General features: G+C 37.1%; 1 protein-coding gene across 2 annotated transcripts in view; it reads right to left on the bottom strand.

Annotated features, from left to right (window-relative positions):
• Nucleotides 1–23452, bottom strand: part of UBE2E2 (ubiquitin-conjugating enzyme E2E 2) — a 386680-nt gene that overhangs the window by 50606 nt on the left and 312622 nt on the right. For both annotated transcript variants that reach the window (XM_011933743.1, XM_011933742.1), the window contains one exon: nucleotides 2318–2465. In XM_011933743.1, coding sequence (XP_011789133.1) covers nucleotides 2318–2465 — 148 coding nt within the window. The remainder of the gene's footprint in view (nucleotides 1–2317; nucleotides 2466–23452) is intronic.

The following is a 23452-nucleotide window of genomic DNA, read 5'->3' as shown; positions in this document are numbered from 1 at the left end:
TAACAGTGTGAAATAAGTCCATTAAACAAAAGAATGGACATTTGACTACTTTAAAATAAACAACTCTATTTAAGATTCTAGAAGTGTCAACATTGATAAAAACGAGGTACCAATTAGGAAACTTTATTTTGCGTGTTACAGTGTGACAAACTAAATGTCAGCATGTATTTTACAAAGTCCTTTCTAGTCTCGTATCAGGCAGGCTGTCTCTGGTTTTATGGAACATTATTTTTAGGCTTGTTCTTACTATCAATAGCATTATTTTCAAAACTCCTTTCTTCTACTTATGTGATTCTGCTTTAGTTAGGAGAGATTTTTAAGTTTTTGCAGAATGCATTTGTAGTTTTCTGAAATGCAGCAAGAAAAAAAAAAAACTAGTTCACTGAACAGAAGTCTGTCTGATTGCTGAGAGAAGGCTCTGGTGGAAAGAATCTATTCCTTTAAGCAGGAGTATCGGTAGAGAGAACAGGCTGTCATATACAGGCTTATTCAGGGTAACAGACTCCATTTCAGCTGACTCGGAGGCAAAGCAGGCCAGGCTTCAAAATCACCTCAAAAAAAAAAAAAAAAAAAGGCCTTCCTGCAACATTACCTCCAAATGAGGTTATACACAGTCACAGACAAATGGGATTAAAGTGGGAACAATAGGACTGAAAGAACAAAACCAACTTTAAATTTGTGTAACATTATTGGACTTCACTATCTGTAGTAAAGTATGAATTAATTCAAAAAATATTTTGTAATGATCCTGCACAATTTTATTTTTTGGGCAAGCTGGGTGCAGTGGCTCATGCCTGTAATCCCAGCACTTTGGGAGACCAAGGCGGGCAGATCACAAGGGCAGGAGTTCGAGACCTGCCTGGCCAACACGGTGAAACCCCGTCTCTACTAAAAGTGCAAAAATTAGCTGGGCATGGCAGTGCACGGCTGTAATCCCAGCTACTTGGGGGGCTGAGACAGCAGAGTCGCTTGAATCCAGGAGGCGAAGGTTGTGGTGAGCTGAGATCGTGCCACTGCACTACAGCCTGGGCGACACAGTGAGACTCCATTTCAAAAAAAAAAAAAAAAATGCTAATTTGCCACTTTAAAAAAAAGTTTTTATTGCTGAAAAATAAAAAAATACAAAAGTAGAAAGACTGTTATTTCTTGATGTTTTATAAAACAGCCAGGATCCTAAGCAACCCCACTGACACTCGTCATTTCCATTTGTGTAAAATTTCATGTATCTAGTGAACAGAGTTTATTCTTGATTGTAGAAGAGGGAATCTCATGCAATATTTAAGCTATTAATTACTCAAAAAACATTTCTCCCACTGAGAACATCAATGAAAACCCTAGAGCTATCTTTGGATTTTTGTATTTTCTAAAATAAACCCAATGTGTAAAGAAATGGCCCAGGAATTAAGAATTTTCAGTGTTAAGCATGCCGGCAAGCCATAAAGGCCTGGCTATAGATTTTTTGTTTTCTTGGGAGGTGTATTTCCTTGTTTACTTTTGGGGTATATCCTAGAACAGACCATTCAGGATCATTCTAATAGTTTGTCGGGATGCACAGTTATTAGGATGCCAAAAAGGTCACGTCTGCATAGTACTGGTGATTGTTATCAGATTTTAATAGCCCACATTCCTCAAATTAACATCTTCTAGTAGGCATCTAATTAAAGATTAAGCTATTCAACTTGAATTTTTATTATTATTTGGCAGGACAACTTAATTCATTCTTTAAATGCACTTTCCCATTTAAAATGATTTTTCATTTTTTTTTTTTACGACACTGTGCCTTTTCCTTTTTGGCAAATAATAGGTCTTTTTTTTTTTTTTTTTTTTTTTTTTTTGAGACGGAGTCTCACTCTGTCGCCCAGGCTGGAGTGCAGTGGCCGGATCTCAGCTCACAGCAAGCTCCGCCTCCCGGGTTTACGCCATTCTCCTGCCTCAGCCTCCCGAGTAGCTGGGACTACAGGCGCCCGCCACCTCGCCCGGCTAGCTTTTTGTATTTTTTAGTAGAGACGGGGTTTCACCATGTTAGCCAGGATGGTCTCGATCTCCTGACCTTGTGATCCGCCCGTCTCGGCCTCCCAAAGTGCTGGGATTACAGGCTCGAGCCACTGCGCCCGGCCAATAATAGGTCTTAAAAACACTAATGAGAAGACCCAACTTAAAAAGAATATAGTTACATACTATGAAAATTTAACAATAATAATAGTAGTAGAAGCAGTGGTGGTGGTGGTGGTAGTAGTAGTAGTTGTAAACAAGTTATTAAGGTCTGACATTTACATCTTGAGAAGCTCCAATTCATACCAGATTCAAAGTCTCTTACCAGGGTTGCAATCTGTAAGAAGTGAGCAGATGGAGAGGAGAACTTTAGAAATAGTTAAAGCCGGACTCCAGTTGTCCTTTAAGATGTCCAGACAGATCACGCCTTGGCTGTTAATATTACAGTGATAGATTCTTGTTCGGAAGGTAACCTACAAGAAAATGTAAAGTTATATTCTGTTAGACAAAATATGTTTATCAACAGTATCTATAGACAATTTTTGTCTGATAAAATTGTCTATTTTATCAGACAAAACAGTCCAGGCTATTGCTTTAAATATACTTGATTTTTTTCTTGGGCACATGAGATTAATCAACAAACAGATCATCATTTCAGAATTTGTCATTTTGGGCACAGAGGAGTAAACATCAACAAAACCATGACATTCTGCTTCTTATAGAGTCCTGTTATTTAACGAACATTTTAGGGACTGAGTTTACTTTTGATATAATTACAGGAATGTTCATGAGGAGAAACTGACTCTGACTTCTAAAAAAATTTCAAAGAAAACCTTTGTTAGATTCCAGTTATTTTAAGGATTTTGTACATTTATAATATTCAAACACCAAAAAGCATGAGAGTACTAATACAAAGAAAATAAATATTATTCTATAACAGTTTTTTTTTTTTTAATTTTTTTTGACAGAGTCTCAGGCTGGAGTGCAGTGCCCAGGCTGGAGTACAGTGGCGTGATCTTGGCCGACTACAACCTCCACCTCCCGGTTTCATGTGATTGCCCTGCCTCAGCCTCCCACGTAGCTGGGATTACAGGCGCATGCCACCACGCCCGGCTAATTTTTGTATTTTTAGTAGAGACGGGGTTTTGCCATGTTGGCCAGGCTGGTCTCGAACTCCTGACCTCAAGTCATCCACCTGCCTTGGCCTCCCAAAGTGCTGGGATTACAGGTGTGAGCCACCATGCCCAGCCTAGAACACAGTTTTAAAACATAAACTAAGGCATCTACATAAATAACATGCCTAGTTCAGAGAACCATATTAGCATAATTATAGTAGTTACACTTTACTCTATTAGTTACTATATTAGTTATATTACTATAGTAGTTACAGTTAGTTGTAATTTAGAAACCTTTTTCTTCTTAAATTTTATTTTTAAAATGTAATATTAATGCACAGTCTTTGCCGTGTGATAGCTAGATCACCACTGTATGTTGCTTATGTATAACTGTGAAACATAACATGTTTAAAACACTTCAACTGAAAAAAATTAAGTGCAAATCAGTTTTATAACTACTATCACTGTTTAAAAGTGTTATGTAAGAAGCAATAAGATGTGAATACTATTTATTATTATGTTCATAAATGTGCTTACATTTTAAGTTGAAAAATACAAAAATCTCAGTGTTCTAAACACAGTCTTTTGGTACTACATCTTAAATGCCTAGAAATGTTGAAGAAATTATAATGAACATTCTTTAAAATGCATAGCAGAATCTGCAAGGGGAATCCCCACAGTCTAGAATTAAAAGCCAAAAATTATAGTAAGTGCAACAAGCTGAGAGTGCACCTGCCATGGGTGGGGTTTTGGGAAGAGGGAAGGGAGTAAAAGATGGTATTCAGTCTTAATAAAACAGAGATTTGGGTTGTGATGCCTTCATGGAAAAAGAAGATGAAATCTTAGGCCTGTATGTTAAAACAGTTTAGAATTGAGCGCCCTTATATAAATTAGGAAACTCTAATGGCTAGTCTTTCAGTAAATGGATGGACTTGAAAAGATATGCCTTATGACACAGATAGCAAAGAAACTTACCAAAGAAAGCCTGGGCTCTAGACTGAGAAATGTTTTTCCTGAGAATTCTAAATCCTAGACACATACACTGTGTAAACACTAGCTAACAAAAAGAACTTAAATGACTATATTATTATCAGGTCAAAATACGTTTAAGGCAAAAAGCATTGTTAGAAACAAAGAACTTTACTGATAAAATAAACAACTCATCAAGAAAACAGTAACAATTCTGAATCTGCTCTATCTAACAATATAGCCAAAAATATACAAAGTAAAAATCTGCAAGATTATAAGGTGAAAATGACATATCTATAGTCAAAGAGGAACATTTTCACTACAGCAACTGATAGGTAAACCAGACTAAAGATTAGTAAGGATATTAGAGATCTGAACAACTGGATAAACAAAATCAAGGGACTGAATGAAGATAAAATCCTACACTTAATGATTAAGGAACATTGAAGAAACATTTATAAAAACTGATCACATGCTAAGCCACAAAAGAAGCTTCACATATTTCAAAGAATTGACATTATTAAGACCATAACGCAAAGTCAGAATCTACATATAAAAAGATCCCCCTATCATATGTTTGGAAACAGAAAAACTCATTTTCAAATAATTCTTGGATCAAAGAAAAAAATCAATTACTATTATAGCTGAATGACAATGAAAATATTGGGTTGCCAATATCAAAATTTTGTGACTCAGCTAAAACAGTTGTAAAAGAGAAATCTACAGTTTCAAATACATATATTTGGAAGGAAGAAAGATACTTAATGAGTTAAGTGTCCAACTCAGGAAGGTAGTAGGAGAACAGATTCAACTCCATGAAAGAAGAAATAAAGACACTAGCCTAAGTTAATGAAACACAGACTATCTCGTGATATTAAAATTTCTGTGGAGAAGGCAGAGTGCCTATCCCTTTAAGTACTAAATGAAAAGATAAAATATTTTTATGATCCCAATTTAACTGATGAGTGGCTTACATAATATTGATAATTAACCCTCAAAACAACTCAATGGGGAAAATAGTATTACTGCAACCACTTGAAAAATGATGAAACTAAGGCAAAGGGAGGTTTAAGAACTGGCTCAAGATCCCACAAGTGGTAAATGGAAGCCAGAATTTGAACACAATTGTGCTGATCCAAAGGCCTATGGTCTATTCCTCAGCATCAATGCCTCTGTTCTTTTGTAAAAATTTATTAATTCTGGGATAATTGTAGATTCACATGCAGTTGTAAGAAATAAAGAGATCCCATATATTTTTCACTCAATTTTCCCCAATGATAACATTTTGTATAACAACAGTATATTTCAGGAAATTGACATTAATACAGTCTACTGACCTTTTCCAGATTTCATTTTTATGTGCACTCATGCATATTAAGTATATTTAGTTCTATGTAATTTTATCACATGTATAGATTTGTGTGAACACCAGCAGTCAACACACAAACAACTCTACCACAAACATTCTTCATGGTACCTTGTGATAGCCATAGCTGCCTTCTCCCTTTACTTCAATTCCTGGCAACTACAACTCTGTCTTCATCTCCACAACTTTGTCATTTCAAGAATGCTATATAAACGAAATCGTGTAGTACGTAACCATTTGAAATTGGTTCTTTTCACTCTGCATAATTCCCTTAAGATCCATCCAAGTTGTTGCACGGTATCAATAATTTGTTCCTTTCTTATTGATGAGTAGTATTCCATGGTATAGATGTGGTACAGTAGGCAGATAGCCAGACATGAGGAGGAAAAGGGAGGCCCTGAGAAAAGGAGTCTGGAAAATCTCACACCCCAGAGATCACCCTAAACAGGTATGCTAGATATGAACAGACAGGAAGGGAAATGCCTAGGTAGAAAGGAATTCCCCTTAAGACTGTAGTGATTGCTCACTCTGCCAGTTAACCTGCCAGAATGTAGCTAGATGCATGCTAAAGGGAAGAGGGCAAAGGAGAAAATTCCTAAGAGATACGCAGAAGCAATTCGTGTCCAACATCGGGTTCACTTGTGCACACCAATAGTAAGGGAGTGTCCCACAACCTTGGGGCGGGAACTAGGTGAGGGAAAAGGCAGGGACTTAAGGCAGATGCAAAAGACTAAACAGAGTAAAAAGGTGGAGACTAAGAAAGAGGCAGGAACTTCAAGAAAAAATCTGTAATCATAAAAACCCAACACAGAACTCTCGGGGTACTGCTGGCTCACTCTCTTTCAGCAGCTCACCCTGCCTCATCTTTTCAGAGTGTACTGTCTCTCTAGATAAACTCCCTGCTCTGTATTTTCCTTCAATGAATTCTCTTTTTCTGGCTAAATCAGTAGCTTGGCAGAATTCTTTCTCCAAATAATACTAAGAACCAAACAGTAATAGATGTACCAATCTGTTTACCCATTTACCCACTGAGGGGCATCGGGTTTCTAGGAGATTGAAAGAACCAAAATGTTTTTCCTACTCTCTCAACACAGAAGACTTCTGTGACCAAATGTGGGTGAGGAGTTTCTCCCGACAACTAACTTTCTGATGCTAGCTGGGTGTCCCACAGTTCAACTCTGATACTATCCACCTGGATGTAGAGTCAGAGCCCACAGGTTTAGGTCTCAGTCCCACAAGACTGCTTCCCACTTCAGATGCCAATCCAAGTTCTGGCTGTTATAAATTGGGGATTCCCACAATCCTCTCCTCGGGTTCAATCATCTGCGAAAGCAGTTTACACAATCCATAAATGCGTTTTACTTATCTTTACTGGTTTATTATAAAATATATTACAAAGGATATAGCTGAACAGTTAGAAGATAAGCATAAGGTAAGGTATGAGCCATAAGGGGTGGGGGTGGTACAGAGTTGCCATGCCCTCTTGGGGTACAACAACCTCCATGAGTTCAGCAACCCAGAACCTCTCTGAACCTTGTTTTTAGGCGTTTTATGGAGGCTTCATCATGTAAGCATGATTGATTTAAATCAGTGGTCACTGGTGATCAACTCAACTTTCGGACCCTCTCCTCTCCCTGAGGGTTATAGGGAAGAAGGGCTGAAAGTTTCTACCCTCCAATCACATGATTGTGACATGATGGCAACCAGCTTCCATCCTGAGGCCTTCCAGGAGACCCCAGCTACCAGTCACCTCATTAGCATACAAAAGACACTTAACATTTCTGAGATTGCAAGGGTTTTAGTAGCTTTGTGTCAAAAATGAGACCAAACAGTATATACTTCTTATCAGAAATCACAATATTGCAGGGTTGTTTCCAGTTTTAAGCTATTACAAATAAAGCTGCTCTGAACATCTGTGTATGTGTTTTTTGTGAACATAAGTTTTTATATCTCTCGGATAAATGCCCAAGAGTGTAATTGCTGGGTCATATGTTAAGCTCATATTTAGTTTTATAATAAACTGCCATATTCCTTCCCAGAGTGGTTGTACCATTTTATATTCTCACTAGCAATGTGATCCAGTTTCTCTGCAACCTTGCTAGCATTTGGTATTATCACTATGTTTCATTATAGCCATTTTAATAGGGTATAATGATACCTCAGTGTGGCTTTAATTTGCATTTCCTTAAATGCTGATAATGTTGAACACTTTTTCATTTGTTTATGTGTTATCTGGATATCCTCTACAGTCTGTCACATTTTTGCTCATTTTTTATTAAAAACTTTAATAAATGTTGTTGACTTTATGTTTTAAATGGAGACATTTCATTAAAACCAAAGTATAATTGGATGAAAAATAATAAAGTTTGAGTTTGCAAAGAATCCTGTGCATTTCTGGACAGTTTTACAGTTGAATATTTTATACCGATAATAAAAGGATCTACTTTGGTGATGATGTTTGTCAACTTCTATTCTGACAGGCGTTCATGAATTAAATCACACTGAATAAAACAGACAGACTGACTGTTCCAACATGTTCTAGTGTCAGAGACTCCCACAACTACCACCTTTTGAAGCTGGAAACAAAACCTTGATTCCTAAGTTTTAAGAAGTGTTATGCGTTTATCTATTGAAATGTAAGTCATCTCCTCTTTGGGGGTCCCGCCATCGTATTCTACTTCAATACTATACTTGCAGTAGGACCTCCTCATGAAACTGTGAATTACTCATGAAAGTATTATCTTTCAACTGATGTCCACAGCAGTGCCTGGCACACAGAAACAGCCCACTGTTTCTTGAACAAATGCTAACACACCACAGGCTCGTCGTCTCTGAGGGGCTATAACCTCTCACTGTTTTTTAGGTAAAAGAGCATTTTAGAACCATAAGTTAGGAGTAAAAGCTGGAAGACTAGAGAATATCCTGAGGAAGCAGAAGATCTCTTTAACATTTTTCTGTCCCACGTTCCTTCACTAAATTTTCCTAGAGGTTACGATATTATTTCACAAGGGGCTTCATATAGGCTAAACTAATAATAAAAATAATAAATTTAGTAAGCATTCAGCATGTGCCAGGCACTCCAACATAAACATTTTTATTGCTGCTACTTCCTATTTAAATGTTAAAGAGAACCTAAGAAATGAGTAGTCTGGTCACATCAGCAAACATGTTCTACAATCAAGGTAAAAACTTGCTAATAAAAGCTCTTGAAGCAGCCAGCATTCTCTTCTAGACCTTATCAACAAAGTAGGGAAAATGAGAAAGAATACTTGTAAACTGATAAGGAATTGTATGCGGTCCTTAGATATTAGTGATTCACAAATAGGAAATAATATTTTGAATAGTGACAAATAGCAAAGAACTTGCAACTGCCAGAAGGAGAATTTTAGAGGCTGAGAAAGCAAGTCTTCCCACCCTTAACCTACAAGACTACTCCGATCTCTGACTCAATTTTCCAGAAAGCCCATCACATTATCTTGTTCAGGGGGCTGGGCAGCTATGCATCCTTCACATCATGTTGCTGACAAGCGAATGATAAAAAATGACCATAAAGCAAACTGCACTTCCACTGCAGGGGTTAATACCCGCTGAGTTCTGTGTATCAAACTAGTGACGCCCACACTAGCATTTATAGCTGTATTTGAAGCATAGCTCAATAACTGATGTTTACAATGACAGCTATCATTTCTCAGTAATAGGTAAAGTTATACTGAGAATAACAGTTTTCAAAGGCAGGGAGGAGAGCACCTTTTGGAACATTTTCCATACAAAGGAAATTTTAAAAATATGACTTGGATATAGCGATATAGAAAACATGTATTTAGAATGGCTAATTCCCAGATGACCCTGGATAAGAAAGGTTTTAATGTATGTGTGATAAACACACACCTAACACCTGCATGTGTGGGTACACATGTGCAGTAGATGGAATGATGCCCTCCTGCCCCAAAGATGTCCACATCCTAATTCCTGGAACCTGTGAATGCTACCTCACATGATAAAACAGCCTTGTGATCAGGTGGAGTATCTTGAGATGGGGATGATTATCCTGGATTATTTAGGTGGGCCCAATATAATTACAAGAGTATTTTAAGAGAGGCACGAGGATCAGGGTCAGCAGTAGGGGACGTGATGAGTGATGTGAGGAAGGAGCCATGAGCCAAGGAATGTAGTTGGCCTCTAGAAGCTGAAAAAGGCAAGGAAATGGGATTTTCCCCTAAAGCCTGGAGAATGAACTCAGCCATGCTAATACCTTGATTTGAGTCTTCTGACCCACGGACTTATAAGATAATAAATTCATACTGTTTCAAGCCACTAAGTTTGTAACAGCAGCAACAGGAATGTGTGTGTGTATGTGTGTGTGTGTGTGTGTATCTGTATCTCCCAGCTGTCTCATTACTTTCTCTTAAAAGGTAGTTAAAAATGAAGCTGTGCATTTCTGTACTTCACAGAATCATCTCTCCTTAAAAACAATTCTAGAAAGAGTTAACATTCTTTATGTTGACTAAAGCATAAAAGAATGCAGTAACATTCTTGGATAAGTAACTCTGCTACTCTGCGCCTCTATTTCCTAACAAAACAAGATGCTTAGCTTATTTTTAAGGTTTATTCTAGTTCCATGATCCACGAGTTGTACTGTGGAAAGAATATATGGGTTTGGTAGTTAGTTGGACTTGGGCAGGAATTCTCATTTTGGATGAATCACTTAATATCTTTGAGATTCAGTTTCTTTATCCGTAAAATGGGGAAAATAACAGTGATACTCACAGTAGCTGTGAAGACTGAAGTCCACAAATGGTTCTAATAGCCTGCCTGGCACACAGCAAGAATCCAATGAGTATTAGTTCTTCTTCCCCTCTCTTACATACCCTAGTTACTAGTTATAAGACTAACTGAGAATGCATTACTTTAAGGTATAGGCAAGACTCCATATATAAATAAAAAGTGATTTTGTAAGAGGAGTGACATCATGAAAGGCATAAATATAAAAAAAAATTTTTAACGTAGTATTTCTGACAAACTGATTCTTTTTTTTTTTTTTTCTTTTTTTTTTTTTTTTGAGACGGAGTCTCGCTCTGTGGCCCGTGCTGGAGTGCAGTGGCCGGATCTCAGCTCACTGCAAGCTCCGCCTCCCAGGTTTACACCATTCTCCTGCCTCAGCCTCTGGAGTAGCTGGGACTACAGGCGCCCGCCACCTCGCCCGGGTAGTTTTTTTGTATTTTTTAGTAGAGACGGGGTTTCACCGTGTTAGCCAGGATGGTCTCGATCTCCTGACCTTGTGATCCGCCCGTCTCGGCCTCCCAAAGTGCTGGGATTACAGGCTTGAGCCACCGCGCCCGGCCTGACAAACTGATTCTAAACACAATTTAGAAAGACGTTTAAAACTAAACACTTCCAAGATGAAAAATTAATTCTGATAACATTCAAAATGATAATTTAAAATAATTTTTCAATGATAATGTTTTTCATCAATTTTTCCAAAAATTTTGATAAGCAGATAAATGGTGCCTTGCTTTTACTGAGGAAATATGCAATCAGTGAGAAAATTCTTTTTAAAAATACTTTTCCATGGAGAACTCTACTCCCTGCAAATATCTGAAGGCCCATGTGATGAATCAGTAAATCATGTAACAAAGCTCCAAAATAGTATGGTTGACATTATTAGGCTCACTATGAAACTACAGTTTATTTAAACAGGTTGTTAGTATACATTAAAAAAAAAAAAATCCCCTCTTTGAGATTTCAAGTGCTCTTTTCTTAAAACCAATTTAAGAGCACTGCACCGATAACTAACATACACCCTAAAATTAATTTTTTATTAGTGACACAATAGAAAGTGGAAAAACTCATTATAAGTGAGGGAATAAATCCTGAAAAATATGTATACCTAAGAAATACACATTAGCAAAACAAAACACCACCTCCCCCCAGCCCCCGACTCCACAGGAATATTGTCTGGCCCTTGAATAACTGGCAGTGAAGAAACTGAAATTAAACATCATCTGAAAACCATAATGCATAAAGATGACACCTATCCAGCTGTGAATACTAACTACATGCTACAGCATGCTATATGATAGGACTATCTTTTAGCTTTCAAGTACAATTCAAATGATTAAAAACAAAAGACCTTTATCTGATAGACATTTAAATTGAAAAAAGTCTTTCTCAGTTTCCTTTTATGTATAAATGTAGAAAAACATGCAACTAGAAAATTTTCCCCATCATGAGTAGCAAATCTCTTAGAAGACTGGGAGCATCTTATTCAATTCTCAGTGCTCTTTCCTACAATACAGCAAATTACTCTCAACTCCTACAAGGCAGGATGCTTGGCATGACTTGATGAGGGACCAACAGATTCCTTCTTTTGCAATTTATAAAAATTCAGTTTATATAGAATGTTTCTGGAACATACCTACAATGAATAATGTTCATTGGTTCTTTTCCAATTTTTTTTTTTAATTAGTGACTTCTTTCATTATATTTCAGATTTTTTTATCTTTACACAATTATTTTGTTTCTTGACTTGTTCTGTTTTTTTTTTTGTTTTTTGTTTTTTTAAGTTTCAGAGATGGTATTCCAGTGGATTCTCCTTAATGGTAGATTGTATCATGGTATAGATAGTAATCTTTGAGTGTGAGTTCATCCTCAGTGGGCATTTTTTTTCTTTCTATAGAAGTCTCATGTGCTTTGGATTGTGGAATGTTTTGCGTTTGCATCTTCATGGGCCTCAGGTTACACTAGTTTGAGACTAGACTGTACCATATATGCCAAAACATAAGGCAATAAAATCACCCCTTAGGAAAAGAAGAGCTGATTTAGATTCAAATCGTCATAGAAGTTTCCTATAGATGACATCTCAATTACTTTCTTTTGAACGAGATACTATCTGATAAAGACACAGTTGCCCGAAACCAGCTCAATCAATGAGCTTGTTTGGCATGCATATAGAGGTTTCCTTCCTCAATGGATTAAAAAAAAAGTGGAGGGGTTCAGAAATTAAACAAAGCTCTAAGAGTACAAACTCACTATTTGAAGGCTTAGACTTTAACAAGTCTTTAAAAAAAAAATCACTTAAAAAAGCAAAACAGAAATTTACAACAAGGAATTTTAAAAATAAGCTGGTTATGGCCGGGCGCGGTAGCTCACGCTTGTAATCCCAGCACTTTGGAAGGCCGAGGCGGGCGGATCACGAGGTCAGGAAATCGAGACCATCTCGGCTAATATGAAACTCCGTCTCTACTAAAAATGCAAAACACTAGCCAGGCGTGGTAGTGGGCGCCTGTAGTCCCAGCTACTCCAGAGGCTGAGGCAGGAGAATGGCGTGAACCTGGGAGGTAAAGCTTGCAGTGAGCCGAGTTCAGCCACTGCACTCCAGCCTGGGCGACAGAGCGGTACTCCGTCTCCAAAAAAAAAAAAAAATAGCTGGTTATAAGTTTTCTACAAATGAGTTTCTGTGCCTTAGGACAAGTTATCCAATAACATAATTACATATGGATTTAAAAACAGCTATTCCACCAAGCAACTGTGGTGGAAATAAAGATAATCTGGTATCTAAACTTAAACAGGTACACAAATAATCATTTAAATACTCCCAATGCTTTAATTCATTAAGCACATACACAACAGGTGCTCAATCAATGCTGGGGGTTGCAGGGTACAGGGGGATCCATAAAACCAGAACCCAAAGCTTTCTTGGTTTAATCTTCCTTCTAGAGTGGGGGGGGGGGGGTCCAATCTTTTGGCTTCCCTGGGCCACACTGGAAGAAGAAGAATCGTCTTGAGCTACATATAAAATACACTAATGACAGCTCACAAACTAAAACAAAACAAAACAAAAACAAAAACCTCATGTTTTAAGGAGGTTTATGAATTTGTGTTGGCCTCATTCAAAGCCATCCTGGGCCTGGATTGGATGAGCTTGTCCTACAGGCATCAGTCTCCCCCAAATCAGGTACTAGAACAATTGCTCCTGAATAACAAACTTAACCATTATGTGGGGCTACGTTGGTCCAACAGCTCTTATATATCAATTAGTACTGTCCACAGAAGATAATTTAACAGCTGTCCAAAGGACCAACATCTCTTAGACAAGATGATTCATTTCTGGCTTTAGAACTGCAAAACTGTGTCATACATAATAACAATTAATTAGGAAGCACAACAGCTGAGATACCTAATGGATTCCATGTAAAGCATATAATAAATGACCGACCATATAACACTTGCTGTTTAACTAAAGACAGTGACAAACATAAACAGAAGGAAAATGCCTTTTTTCCTTTATTTACATTTTTTATAGGTCTCACACTCCCCAAGGCAATTCTGTGAGATGTAGCATATTTATAAATTTGATAAATGTAAAATGAAAATAATGTACAGGATTACTTCACCCTTCAGGAAAGAAATAATACATTTTATGTTTACAGATATATGAAGTGTCAGTTATTTATTTTAAGAGATCAATAATCCAATTCACATACAACACAATACAAAGTATTAACTAGCTAGAAATGATGATTTAGTTTTTCATACAGCCTACAAAAGTGTAGAAGTAAACTATATTTAAACATGATATAAAATAACACGTGGGCTGGGCTTGGTGGCTAACACCTGTAATCCCAACACTTTGGGAGGCTGAGGAGTGGGGATCACTTGAGGCCAGAAATGTGAGACCAGCCTGGGCAACAAAGCAAGATCCTGTCCCTACAAAGAAATAAAAAACTATCCAGGCATGATTGTGTGTGCCTGTATTACTAGCTACTTAGGAGGCTGAGGTAGGAGGGCAGCTTGTGCCCAGGAATGTGAGGCTGTAGTGAGCTATGATTACACTATATACTCTAGCCTGAATGACAGACACTCTGTGTCTCTAAAACTAATAAAAATATAGTAAAACAATGACTGATTCTGTTAATGATACAGTAAATTTATAGCTATTATAGAGTTGGCCACATGCCCAACTTTTGGTTGAACGCTATGCGTATTACACACAAAAGAGACATTCTTTGAAAGTAGCAGAGTATTCACAGATACTATAAAAATTTCCAAACTTCATATGCATACTTGAGGGTAATATTTTTTCCCTATGTTTTTACCATAAAGTTAAAAATACCACATGTATAAACAGTAAGTTGTAACCAAAAATGATACTAATAATTAAAATAGCTACCAATAATGCCATGTTTATGTGCCACGCACTATCCTAAGTGACTTGCATTTATTACATAATTTAATCTTCACACTCATCCTGTAAGGTAGATACTATCATTATTAAGAAACAGACACAGGTTGAGAGGAATTCAAATCCTCACAGTAGAGTCAATTCCAATACTAAGCAAAAAGTTTATAAGGAAAATACAAAACAATCAAAGACAAATGAAAACCCTACACCCCCAAAGTTTTTTTTTAATTAAAGAAAATGACAGAAAAAATAATAAAGAAAATTATGTAAATTCCAGATCTCAACAGTTTGACTTTAGACAGCAAAGCTAATGACACGGATTCAACAGGTTTCTCAGCTCGAATTCTGACAAAATGATCACGCATGTAAAGTGACTAGCAAAGAGAAGAAACGTTAATGACATTCATGGCTGGGTGTGGTGGTTCAGGCTCAGCCTGGGAATTAAGAGACCTGCATGGGCAACATGGTAAAACTTCATCTCCACAAAATAGTTAAAAAATAAATTAGATGGGCATGGTGGCATGTGTCTGTAGCCCTAGCTAGTCAGAAGGTTGAGGAGGGATTACTTGAGCCCAGGAGGTTGAGGCTACAGTGAGTCATGATTGGGCTACTGTACTCCAGTATGGGCAACAGAGTAAGACCCTGTCTCAAAAAAAAAAAAAAAAAACCTCACAAATATATATTCACTATTATTATTGTGAGATTACTAAAGGCAAAAAACCCCAAGTCAGTTAAAAAAGTAAACAAATGTTTTAACATGACTTGAAAACTCTCACTTAACATGCATAATCTTTGAATAACTTAAATCTCAGCATAAAGAATATTCTAGTGAATATTCTTTAAACATCTGTGCAGAACAGATGTAGTGAACTAACCTGATACTCATAATATTGTACACTGAAAGTAACAGCTAACCAGGAAGCATATTTGAAAAATAAAAAAGGGTACTTTTATTAAATATTTGAATGTTTTAGTTTGTTTTATAACAGGCATGACTAATACTACGTGATGATTTGAATTAGATTCTAAAATAGAAATAATGGCAATGTATAAGCATTTGTTATAAAGGAATAAAATAGAAAAAAAAAAAAGTGCATTTAATTTTCCAAGCTAGTTATTTCTATTTGAGAATGTGCTAATTCTTGCTTGATATATGACCCCCTTGCAACCAACCTGACATACAAATATCGGTTTACTTAAAAAAGGTTAGAAAAAAAGATTGGAGTCTTAGGGAAAGAGTGAAGGAGTGGATGTTGAATGACAAACTGAGGAGCTGGTCTCTTATCCTGTAGTTTTTGATTAGGAGAATGCCATGATGAAAGGGGTGTTTTAGGGATTTGAAACAGGATTGTTGCATGACGTTCGTTTTTAAACTAGCCTCTTGTGGAACAAATGCTTTGTGGTAGCTGACACTAACTTATTCCCAAATTCACAAAATGGTTTTTATATGATTAATACCATTTTCTTTGAATATTGTCTTAACAGCTGACCAAACCAAGAAAGAAATGAATATGTGTGAAACAGAAATAAGGGAGGGGGAGATGGAGAAAACATGGGCAACACAATCCTGAATCTGAAGCAGGGACAGGTGAAAAAAGGGACAAGGCACTGCAGGCACCATCACTTAGGATAGTGTGTGGCACATAAACATGGCATTATTGGTAGCTATTTTAATTATTACTATCATTTTTGGATACAACTTACTGTTTATACATGTGGTATTTTTAACTTTATGGTAAAAACATAGGGAAAAAATATTACCCTCAAGTATGCATATGAAGTTTGGAAATTTTTATAGTATCTGTGAATACTCTGCTACTTTCAAAGCCGGTTCCCATCAAGCCTGCACCACTTCCTGGAACCCACTGTGGAGAAGATCAGAGAGGGGAAAGGAGGGCAGCAAATACATGAGAAGAGCCAAAGGTAAGCCTTCTGACTCTTCAGGTCAAGGCATCCTTATAAGGACGGATCTAAGTTTCCTTCCTCACTGTAAAGGTAAACTAGCTCACAGCTCATTTCAAGAACTCCAGAGTCCTCTTTTTGCCTTCGTGGCAAGCATTCAAGAATTACTTTTTAGTCTTACTGAAGGAATATGTAGTATTATGAGGAATATCTTATATTTAATTTTTATCTAATGGTAACTACATGGGTTTGCTTTCCACTTAAATTTCCATGCCTACTTTTCTTTTATCCCAGGCAATCTCTCTCCTCTTCTGTTCTTCTCTATTCCCCACCTGTCCATATCTAATCTCTGCTACCACTCTATGATTTCTGACATGATTTCTTCAGTCTCTATTTCCACCTTCTAGGTTATCTTGCTTCATTCACATTCCAAGGCTTCCAAAGCCTGTTCTTTTGGGTTTATCTTTTCCCATCCAATATTCTCTGTAAGACTACTGCCCTAAAAAAAAAAATGGGTTAATTTTCCTTAAAGCTGATAGAAATGTGTCTGATAGAAAGAAGGAAAAAGAAAAAAGGACGAGTGGGGAGTAGGGGGAATAAGAATGATTCAGAATTGTGTGGAAAAAAAAAAATTCCCATTTTCTAATGTTCTATTCCTGTTTCTTCAATCTCCTGTCCCTAAAAGAGATCTGAAGTACTATCTTAAATAAACACTCTAGGCTGCTGTTTTCCTTTTCCTATAATTTGCAACATTTATCTTTGAAATTTTCTATCTAGTAGAAAATTGTCTGCTGTGGCATAACAATACCACCTTTTAAAAGCAAACAATTGCACCACATGTGGCTTTTTAAATAAATAGTGCCAACTTCATTTTACAAAACTGATAGTTGTATGTACAGCTAAATAAAGATTTCAGAAATAAATTTTTTGTAGACAGGCTAGCAAAAATGTTTATTTACAAAGGGAACAAATTTATATAAGGACGGGGATTATCTCTGATACTGATTTTTATCCCCTCTAGGAAAGAGTAGAATATTGACATGTATTTGTTCAATAAACAAATTAACTGGAAAAACAGAGAATATTTACATTGGAAAGGAGGCCACACATACCATAATTACAAATGATGACTGAGAGCTTCTGGTGTTTCGACAGTTTTACAGGGCCTTTCTTTTTGGGAGTCTGAGGCAGGAGGCGTCAATGGACTGTGAAAAGCTTATAAAGGGAAATGTGCTTTGTCATTCAAATTTTGACTTAGGGAAATTTAAAAACTCTTGTGATTAGTATTTTAGTCGATAGAGATTATAAATCTTAAACATTAATTTCAGAGTTGAGATTTTAAATATTTCATTAATTCTTCATATTAGAAAATAAAACTCATAGAAACTCCAGAAGCATGGTACATATCACTACATTGTGTCTACTTCAAATAAACAGTTCAAAGAATTTAAAAAGCTGGGATGTCTGGGTAGAAAAGACTAACTATGCTTTTTTCCTTTAAAAGAAGATTCATGGACTTTTGTTCTGACAATATTAGAAGAACGTATTTTCTTCAAAAGCCTGTATTGCTCAGTGTTTCATTTATTTCCTCCTTTTTTAGTCAAAATTGTCTAGTGGTATTAAAGGACAGAAATCATCAGTTTTGTTTGAAGTAAAAACGAATACATCATCACAGTAAAGTGGTCGCGTTCACCACGAAACTGATGTGTTCTAAGGTGTTTAAGGACACATATCTAGAGGTCCCACAACTGTAAGAGACGGATGGCTTTAGTTAGATGTTGTACATCTCTAAATTAATAAGACTCATTTCTCAGGTATGTACTTAAAACCTGTACCATTACTTCACTATAGTCACATAGTAGAATACTTTTGGCCTGGTTGGAAGTAACATCCTTTATTGGCCATGAAAATAAATCTATTAAAAAGGTTAAGAATAGAAGATACAAGAATAAATCTTTTTATCCAAATTTCTAATTATTACACTTTCACTATTAAAAATATTTAAGAATTATGCCTTTACTTTGATATTATACTGCAGGAATAGTATTTTCTAAACACTGTTGACTGATGTAACATACATCCACTTACTTTATTATTTTTTTTTTTTTATTTTTTTTGAGACAGAGTCTCACTCTGTCGCCCAGGCTGGAGTGCACTGGCCGGATCTCAGCTCACTGCAAGCTCCGCCTCCTGGGTTCATGCCATTCTCCTGCCTCAGCCTCCTGAGTAGCTGGGACTACAGGCGCCCGCCACCTCGCTCGGCTAGTTTTTTGTATTTTTTTAGTAGAGACGGGGTTTCACCATGTTCGCCAGGATGGTCTCGATCTCCTGACCTCGTGATCCGCCTGTCTCGGCCTCCCAAAGTGCTGGGATTACAGGCTTGAGCCACCGCGCCCGGCCGCATCCGCTTACTTTATAGTGAGCCTAGTGGAGGAACAAGAGTTTTTTGTTATAGGTAGTGCTGGTATAAAAGTCTGTTGCCATATTGTTATTAAGCTTTTCTTCTCTAATACCAAGAGTCTGTTGCCATAGTGTTATTAAGCTTTTCTTCTCTAATACCAACTGAGTAAGGTAAAAACATTATCTCTTTCAACAATCTGTTTTGCAGATTTGGTTCACAGTTATAACGCAATTTCACTGAAGTAATCTCACAAACTCAAGTTTTATGCACTGCTCTAAGAAGGTGCTTTGAGTATTTTTATAACAAACAGTGCTATTGCTCTGATACATATTCTTTCTCTCCCTAATATTTTTGCTTGTATTTGATGCTTCACACAATCTTTTGAGGAAAAAAAGTTGTTCTTAAACTTTGTATCTAGAAATACAGTAATAGAACAGTGAAACTGGTATCTAAGATAGAATTGTTTCTGAATTTCCACTTGCAGGTTAGCTTTCAAAGCATACACATGGACTTCACCATCTTTTTTGTGGTGTAATGATGTAAGAAGTGTTCTCTTAAGAAACATTAATCTGGTTGCTTCTTTTTAATTTTTGTTTTGTTTTTTAGAGACAGGGTCTCCCTCTGTTGCCCAAGCTGGAGTGTAGTGGCATGATTATAGCTCACTGCTATCTCTAACTCCTGGGCTCAAGCAACTCTTCTGCCTCAGCCACCTGAGTAGCTGAGACTACAAGTGTGAGCTACCATGCCCGGCTAGTTTGTTTTGTTTTTTTTTGTAGAGATACGATCTCACTATGTTGTCCAGGCTTGTCTTGAACTTCTAGCCTCAAGCGATCCTCCCACCTCAGCCTCTCAAAGTGCTGGGATTATAGGCATGAGTCACTGCACTGTGCCCTTTAAATTTTTATACCACTTTTATCTTCTATGTTTTTAATGAATTAGAATGTATTAAAATTTCAAGTGTCTCTCTAATTTTTACCGGGAGTCTATGCTGGTTATACACCCGTACTAATCGAATTGCCAGGAGGAGATGGTATCCATGTCTGAAGAGGAGGGAGGGCTTGTATTTTTCATATTTAAAAACACTGTCATTCTGTAGCTTGATAAACCTATCTTCTCTCTCCTCCCTACTGAAATTCTATCATCCATCATGGCCCAGCTAAATAATACTTCCTTAAGAAAGCCTTCCCTGCCACTGTCTGTTCAACAACAATGCTCCAAATGTTAGGTATTTACATGTGTGTGCAACCTGCAGGAGGACATATCCCCTAGTTCACCTTGCTTTTCATTGTTTTTCAACTTACTAAAAAAATTCAAACCTATAATAAACAGACTCACCAACTGTTAACAGCTTGCCAAATCTGCTTTCTCTCTCTCTACATATATATGTATATTATCTCTCTATATATGTATGTATATACAGACATATGTATGTATGTATATACATATGTATATACAGACACACACACACCCCCCCCGTTTATTTTGTTCCTACAACTATTTGAAAGTAAGCTTCAGAAAACATGAAAGTCAGTTCTTTAGTACAAATCATACAATCATGGATCATGCCAGGTTCAAAGATGATGGAAATGATTAATCAGAAATTCAGCTATTTGGTCTTCCAAAGGACAAGATCAAAATCAAACCTAAGAGCAGATTTTGACCTAATAATGAAACTGAAGACAAACTGCAGTTTATTCCTACTCCTTATCTATTGCTTAATCAGTAAGTCTTATTTTTCATTAGTATACTTTTATTACACTCTCAGAGTTCACCAATTCAGTACTGTGCTCTCAATTCGTAATCCCCTTGGCTTTTCGTTTGAATAAAACCCCTCTATTTGACCAGACTCCTAAGAAATTCCTCCTTGTCTCAGTCTGATGAAGTTCTTTAACCATTCTTTGTGCTTTCGCAGACTTGTCTGCTCAGACTCCTTCCATTTGTCACTTTTCATACAGTCAGGCACTGACACTCCATCTCAAAAATAAATAGATAATAATTTAAAAACATTACTTTTTACTGGGTCTACTGGACGCCTTTATGGCAAGCATCTTTGAGAAAAGCAAGGCCCTGCCTTCCAGGTATTAGATATGGGAGAATGAGAATGAAAACACATACGCAATGCACAATATTTCAATACTACAAAACAACAGGGCAAAACAGATTTCAGAGGTGTTAAGGATACACAGGCAAAATGAATATTCATTTACTTCATCAATCATATCTGCCAGGTAATGTAAGACACATAAGGTCTTTGGATCTTAGAGTATAATGTGAAAAAGAAATCAGGTTGATGTGACAGAAACAACTAGTGTGGTACTGTTTATAGAAGGCGGTCAGAAAATGTACCTCTCAGGATCTAACTCTGAAGATCAGTCCTGACAATGAGAAAGTATTGACCACATGAAGAACTGGATCAAACATGTTCCAGTCAAATGCACTGGCAAATTATAAGGTCAAAAAGGAGGCCTAAGAGGGCCTGCATGTGGTGAGGCAGGCAGAGAGATCATGCAGGGCCTTGTAAGACAAAGAAGTTTGGATTTTATTCTAAGTGCAATGGGAAGCCACTGAAGAGTTTTCAGCAGGGCAGTGACAAATCGCTGACAGGTAAAGATGTGAAAGGAAACTTAAGAGACTGTTAAGCCTCTTTCTACAGATGAAAACACTACATCCATAGGTTTCTATATAGATACACTTCACACTCTTTCAATAAGAAAAAGTGTACACTTATTTTCAACAAAAATGGCCAAATTCTGGACACATGAAAAGGTATTATTTTACTTATGAGAGAAAGCAATTATAGATATTCTTTTATTTATATCAGATTGATAAAGGTCAAGTATTTGATGTCAGGTGTGCCTAAGTTGGGAGCATAACTTTCTACAGCTTCTTTGTAGGGCAATCTGGGCAAAATTCATTAAAATTGAACATGCGTACATCATTAGTCCCAGTAATTCCACTTGTAGGAATTTATCCCACGGATATATTTGCACAAGTCCATAAAGATGGTATGTACAAAGATATTCAGTGAAACATTACTTGTGATGGCAAAAGATTAAAAAAACCCTGTATGTCAATCACAGGAAAACTTATGGTATACTTGTTCAATATAATATTACGTGATTCTAACAAAGATCTACACATACAAAGATGGGATAATCTTCAAGATGGTAAATGCAAAAAGCAAATGCAGAATAAAAGATGTCTTTGGGAAGGTCATGGAAATGCTGGGCAATGAAGAGGACTGCATATCTTTGTGCTGTTTGAACTTTTTACTGTGTATATATATATTACCTATTTAAAACTAAAAAGGGCCATGCGCAGTGGCTCACGCCTGTAATCCCAGCACTTTGGGAGGTCGAGGCGGGCAGATCACGAGGCCAGGAGATCGAGACCATCCTGGCTAACACGGTGAAACTTCGTCTCTATTAAAAATACAAAAAATTAGCCGGTGTGGTGGTGGGTGCCTGTAATGGAGAATGGAGTGAACCTGGGAGGCTGAGCTTGCAGTGAGCCGAGATCACACCACTGTACTCTAGCCTGGGTGACAGAGTGAGACTCCGTCTCCAGAAAAAACAATAAATAAATAAAAAGAAAAATAGTTTGGTATTAAAAGCAAATCACTACAAGAAGTAGTGATGTCTAAAAGGGAGAAAAGAAAAAAAGAAATGAAGAAAATAAACTGGAAATAACCTGAAATAAACATACTGCTTTATATGTTTTTCCCTGTTGAACAAAATACTGTAATGTTTTATTCACAGAGATAGAGTTTAAAATGCATTAGTGGCCAAGTATAGAGGAAACATAAATATATAGTATATATAGTATACTGAACATGTACAGATATTTTAAGTTTGTATATATGTATATGTGCATGTATGTCAGGGTCCTGCTCTGCCACTATCTTGGCTCACTGCAACCTCTGCCTCCTGGGTTCAAGCAATTCTTGTGCCTTGCCCTGAGTAGCTGGGATTACAGGCGTGCGCCACAACGCCTGGCTAATTTTTGTCTTTTTAGTAGAGATGGGGTTTCACCATGTTAGGCAGGCTGGTCTTGAACTCCTGACTTCAGGTGATCTGGCCGTCTTGGCCTCCCAAAGTGCTGGGATTACAGGCATGAGTCACCGAGCGCAGTCTATATACAGATATACAACTTGGTAAGTGCCCAAACAATAAACCTTATTTAACCTTAATTCTCCACAAAATAGAGGCAAAAGGAACTACAGAAAAGAACACAAAGAGTGACCTAAAGTATGGCTGGTTGGGTGCGGTGGCTCATGCCTGTAATCCCAGCACTTTGGGAGGCCAAGGCAGGAGGATTGGTTGAGCTCAGAGTTTGAGACCAGCCTGTGACAACATAGTGAGACCTAATAATCTCTTCCAGAAATAAAAAAATTTGCCACACTGTAGTCCTGGCTACTTGGGAGGTGGGAGAATCACTTGAGCCCTGGAGGTTGAGACTGCAGTAAGCTTGAGATCGTGCCACTGCACTCCAGCCTGGGTGACAGGGTGAGACACTCTCAAAACAAA

Source organism: Colobus angolensis, unplaced genomic scaffold, assembly GCF_000951035.1.
Source record: "Colobus angolensis palliatus isolate OR3802 unplaced genomic scaffold, Cang.pa_1.0 Scaffold129, whole genome shotgun sequence".
Classification (NCBI taxonomy): Eukaryota; Metazoa; Chordata; class Mammalia; order Primates; family Cercopithecidae; genus Colobus; species Colobus angolensis.
This window is presented reverse-complemented; position numbering and strand designations above follow the sequence as displayed.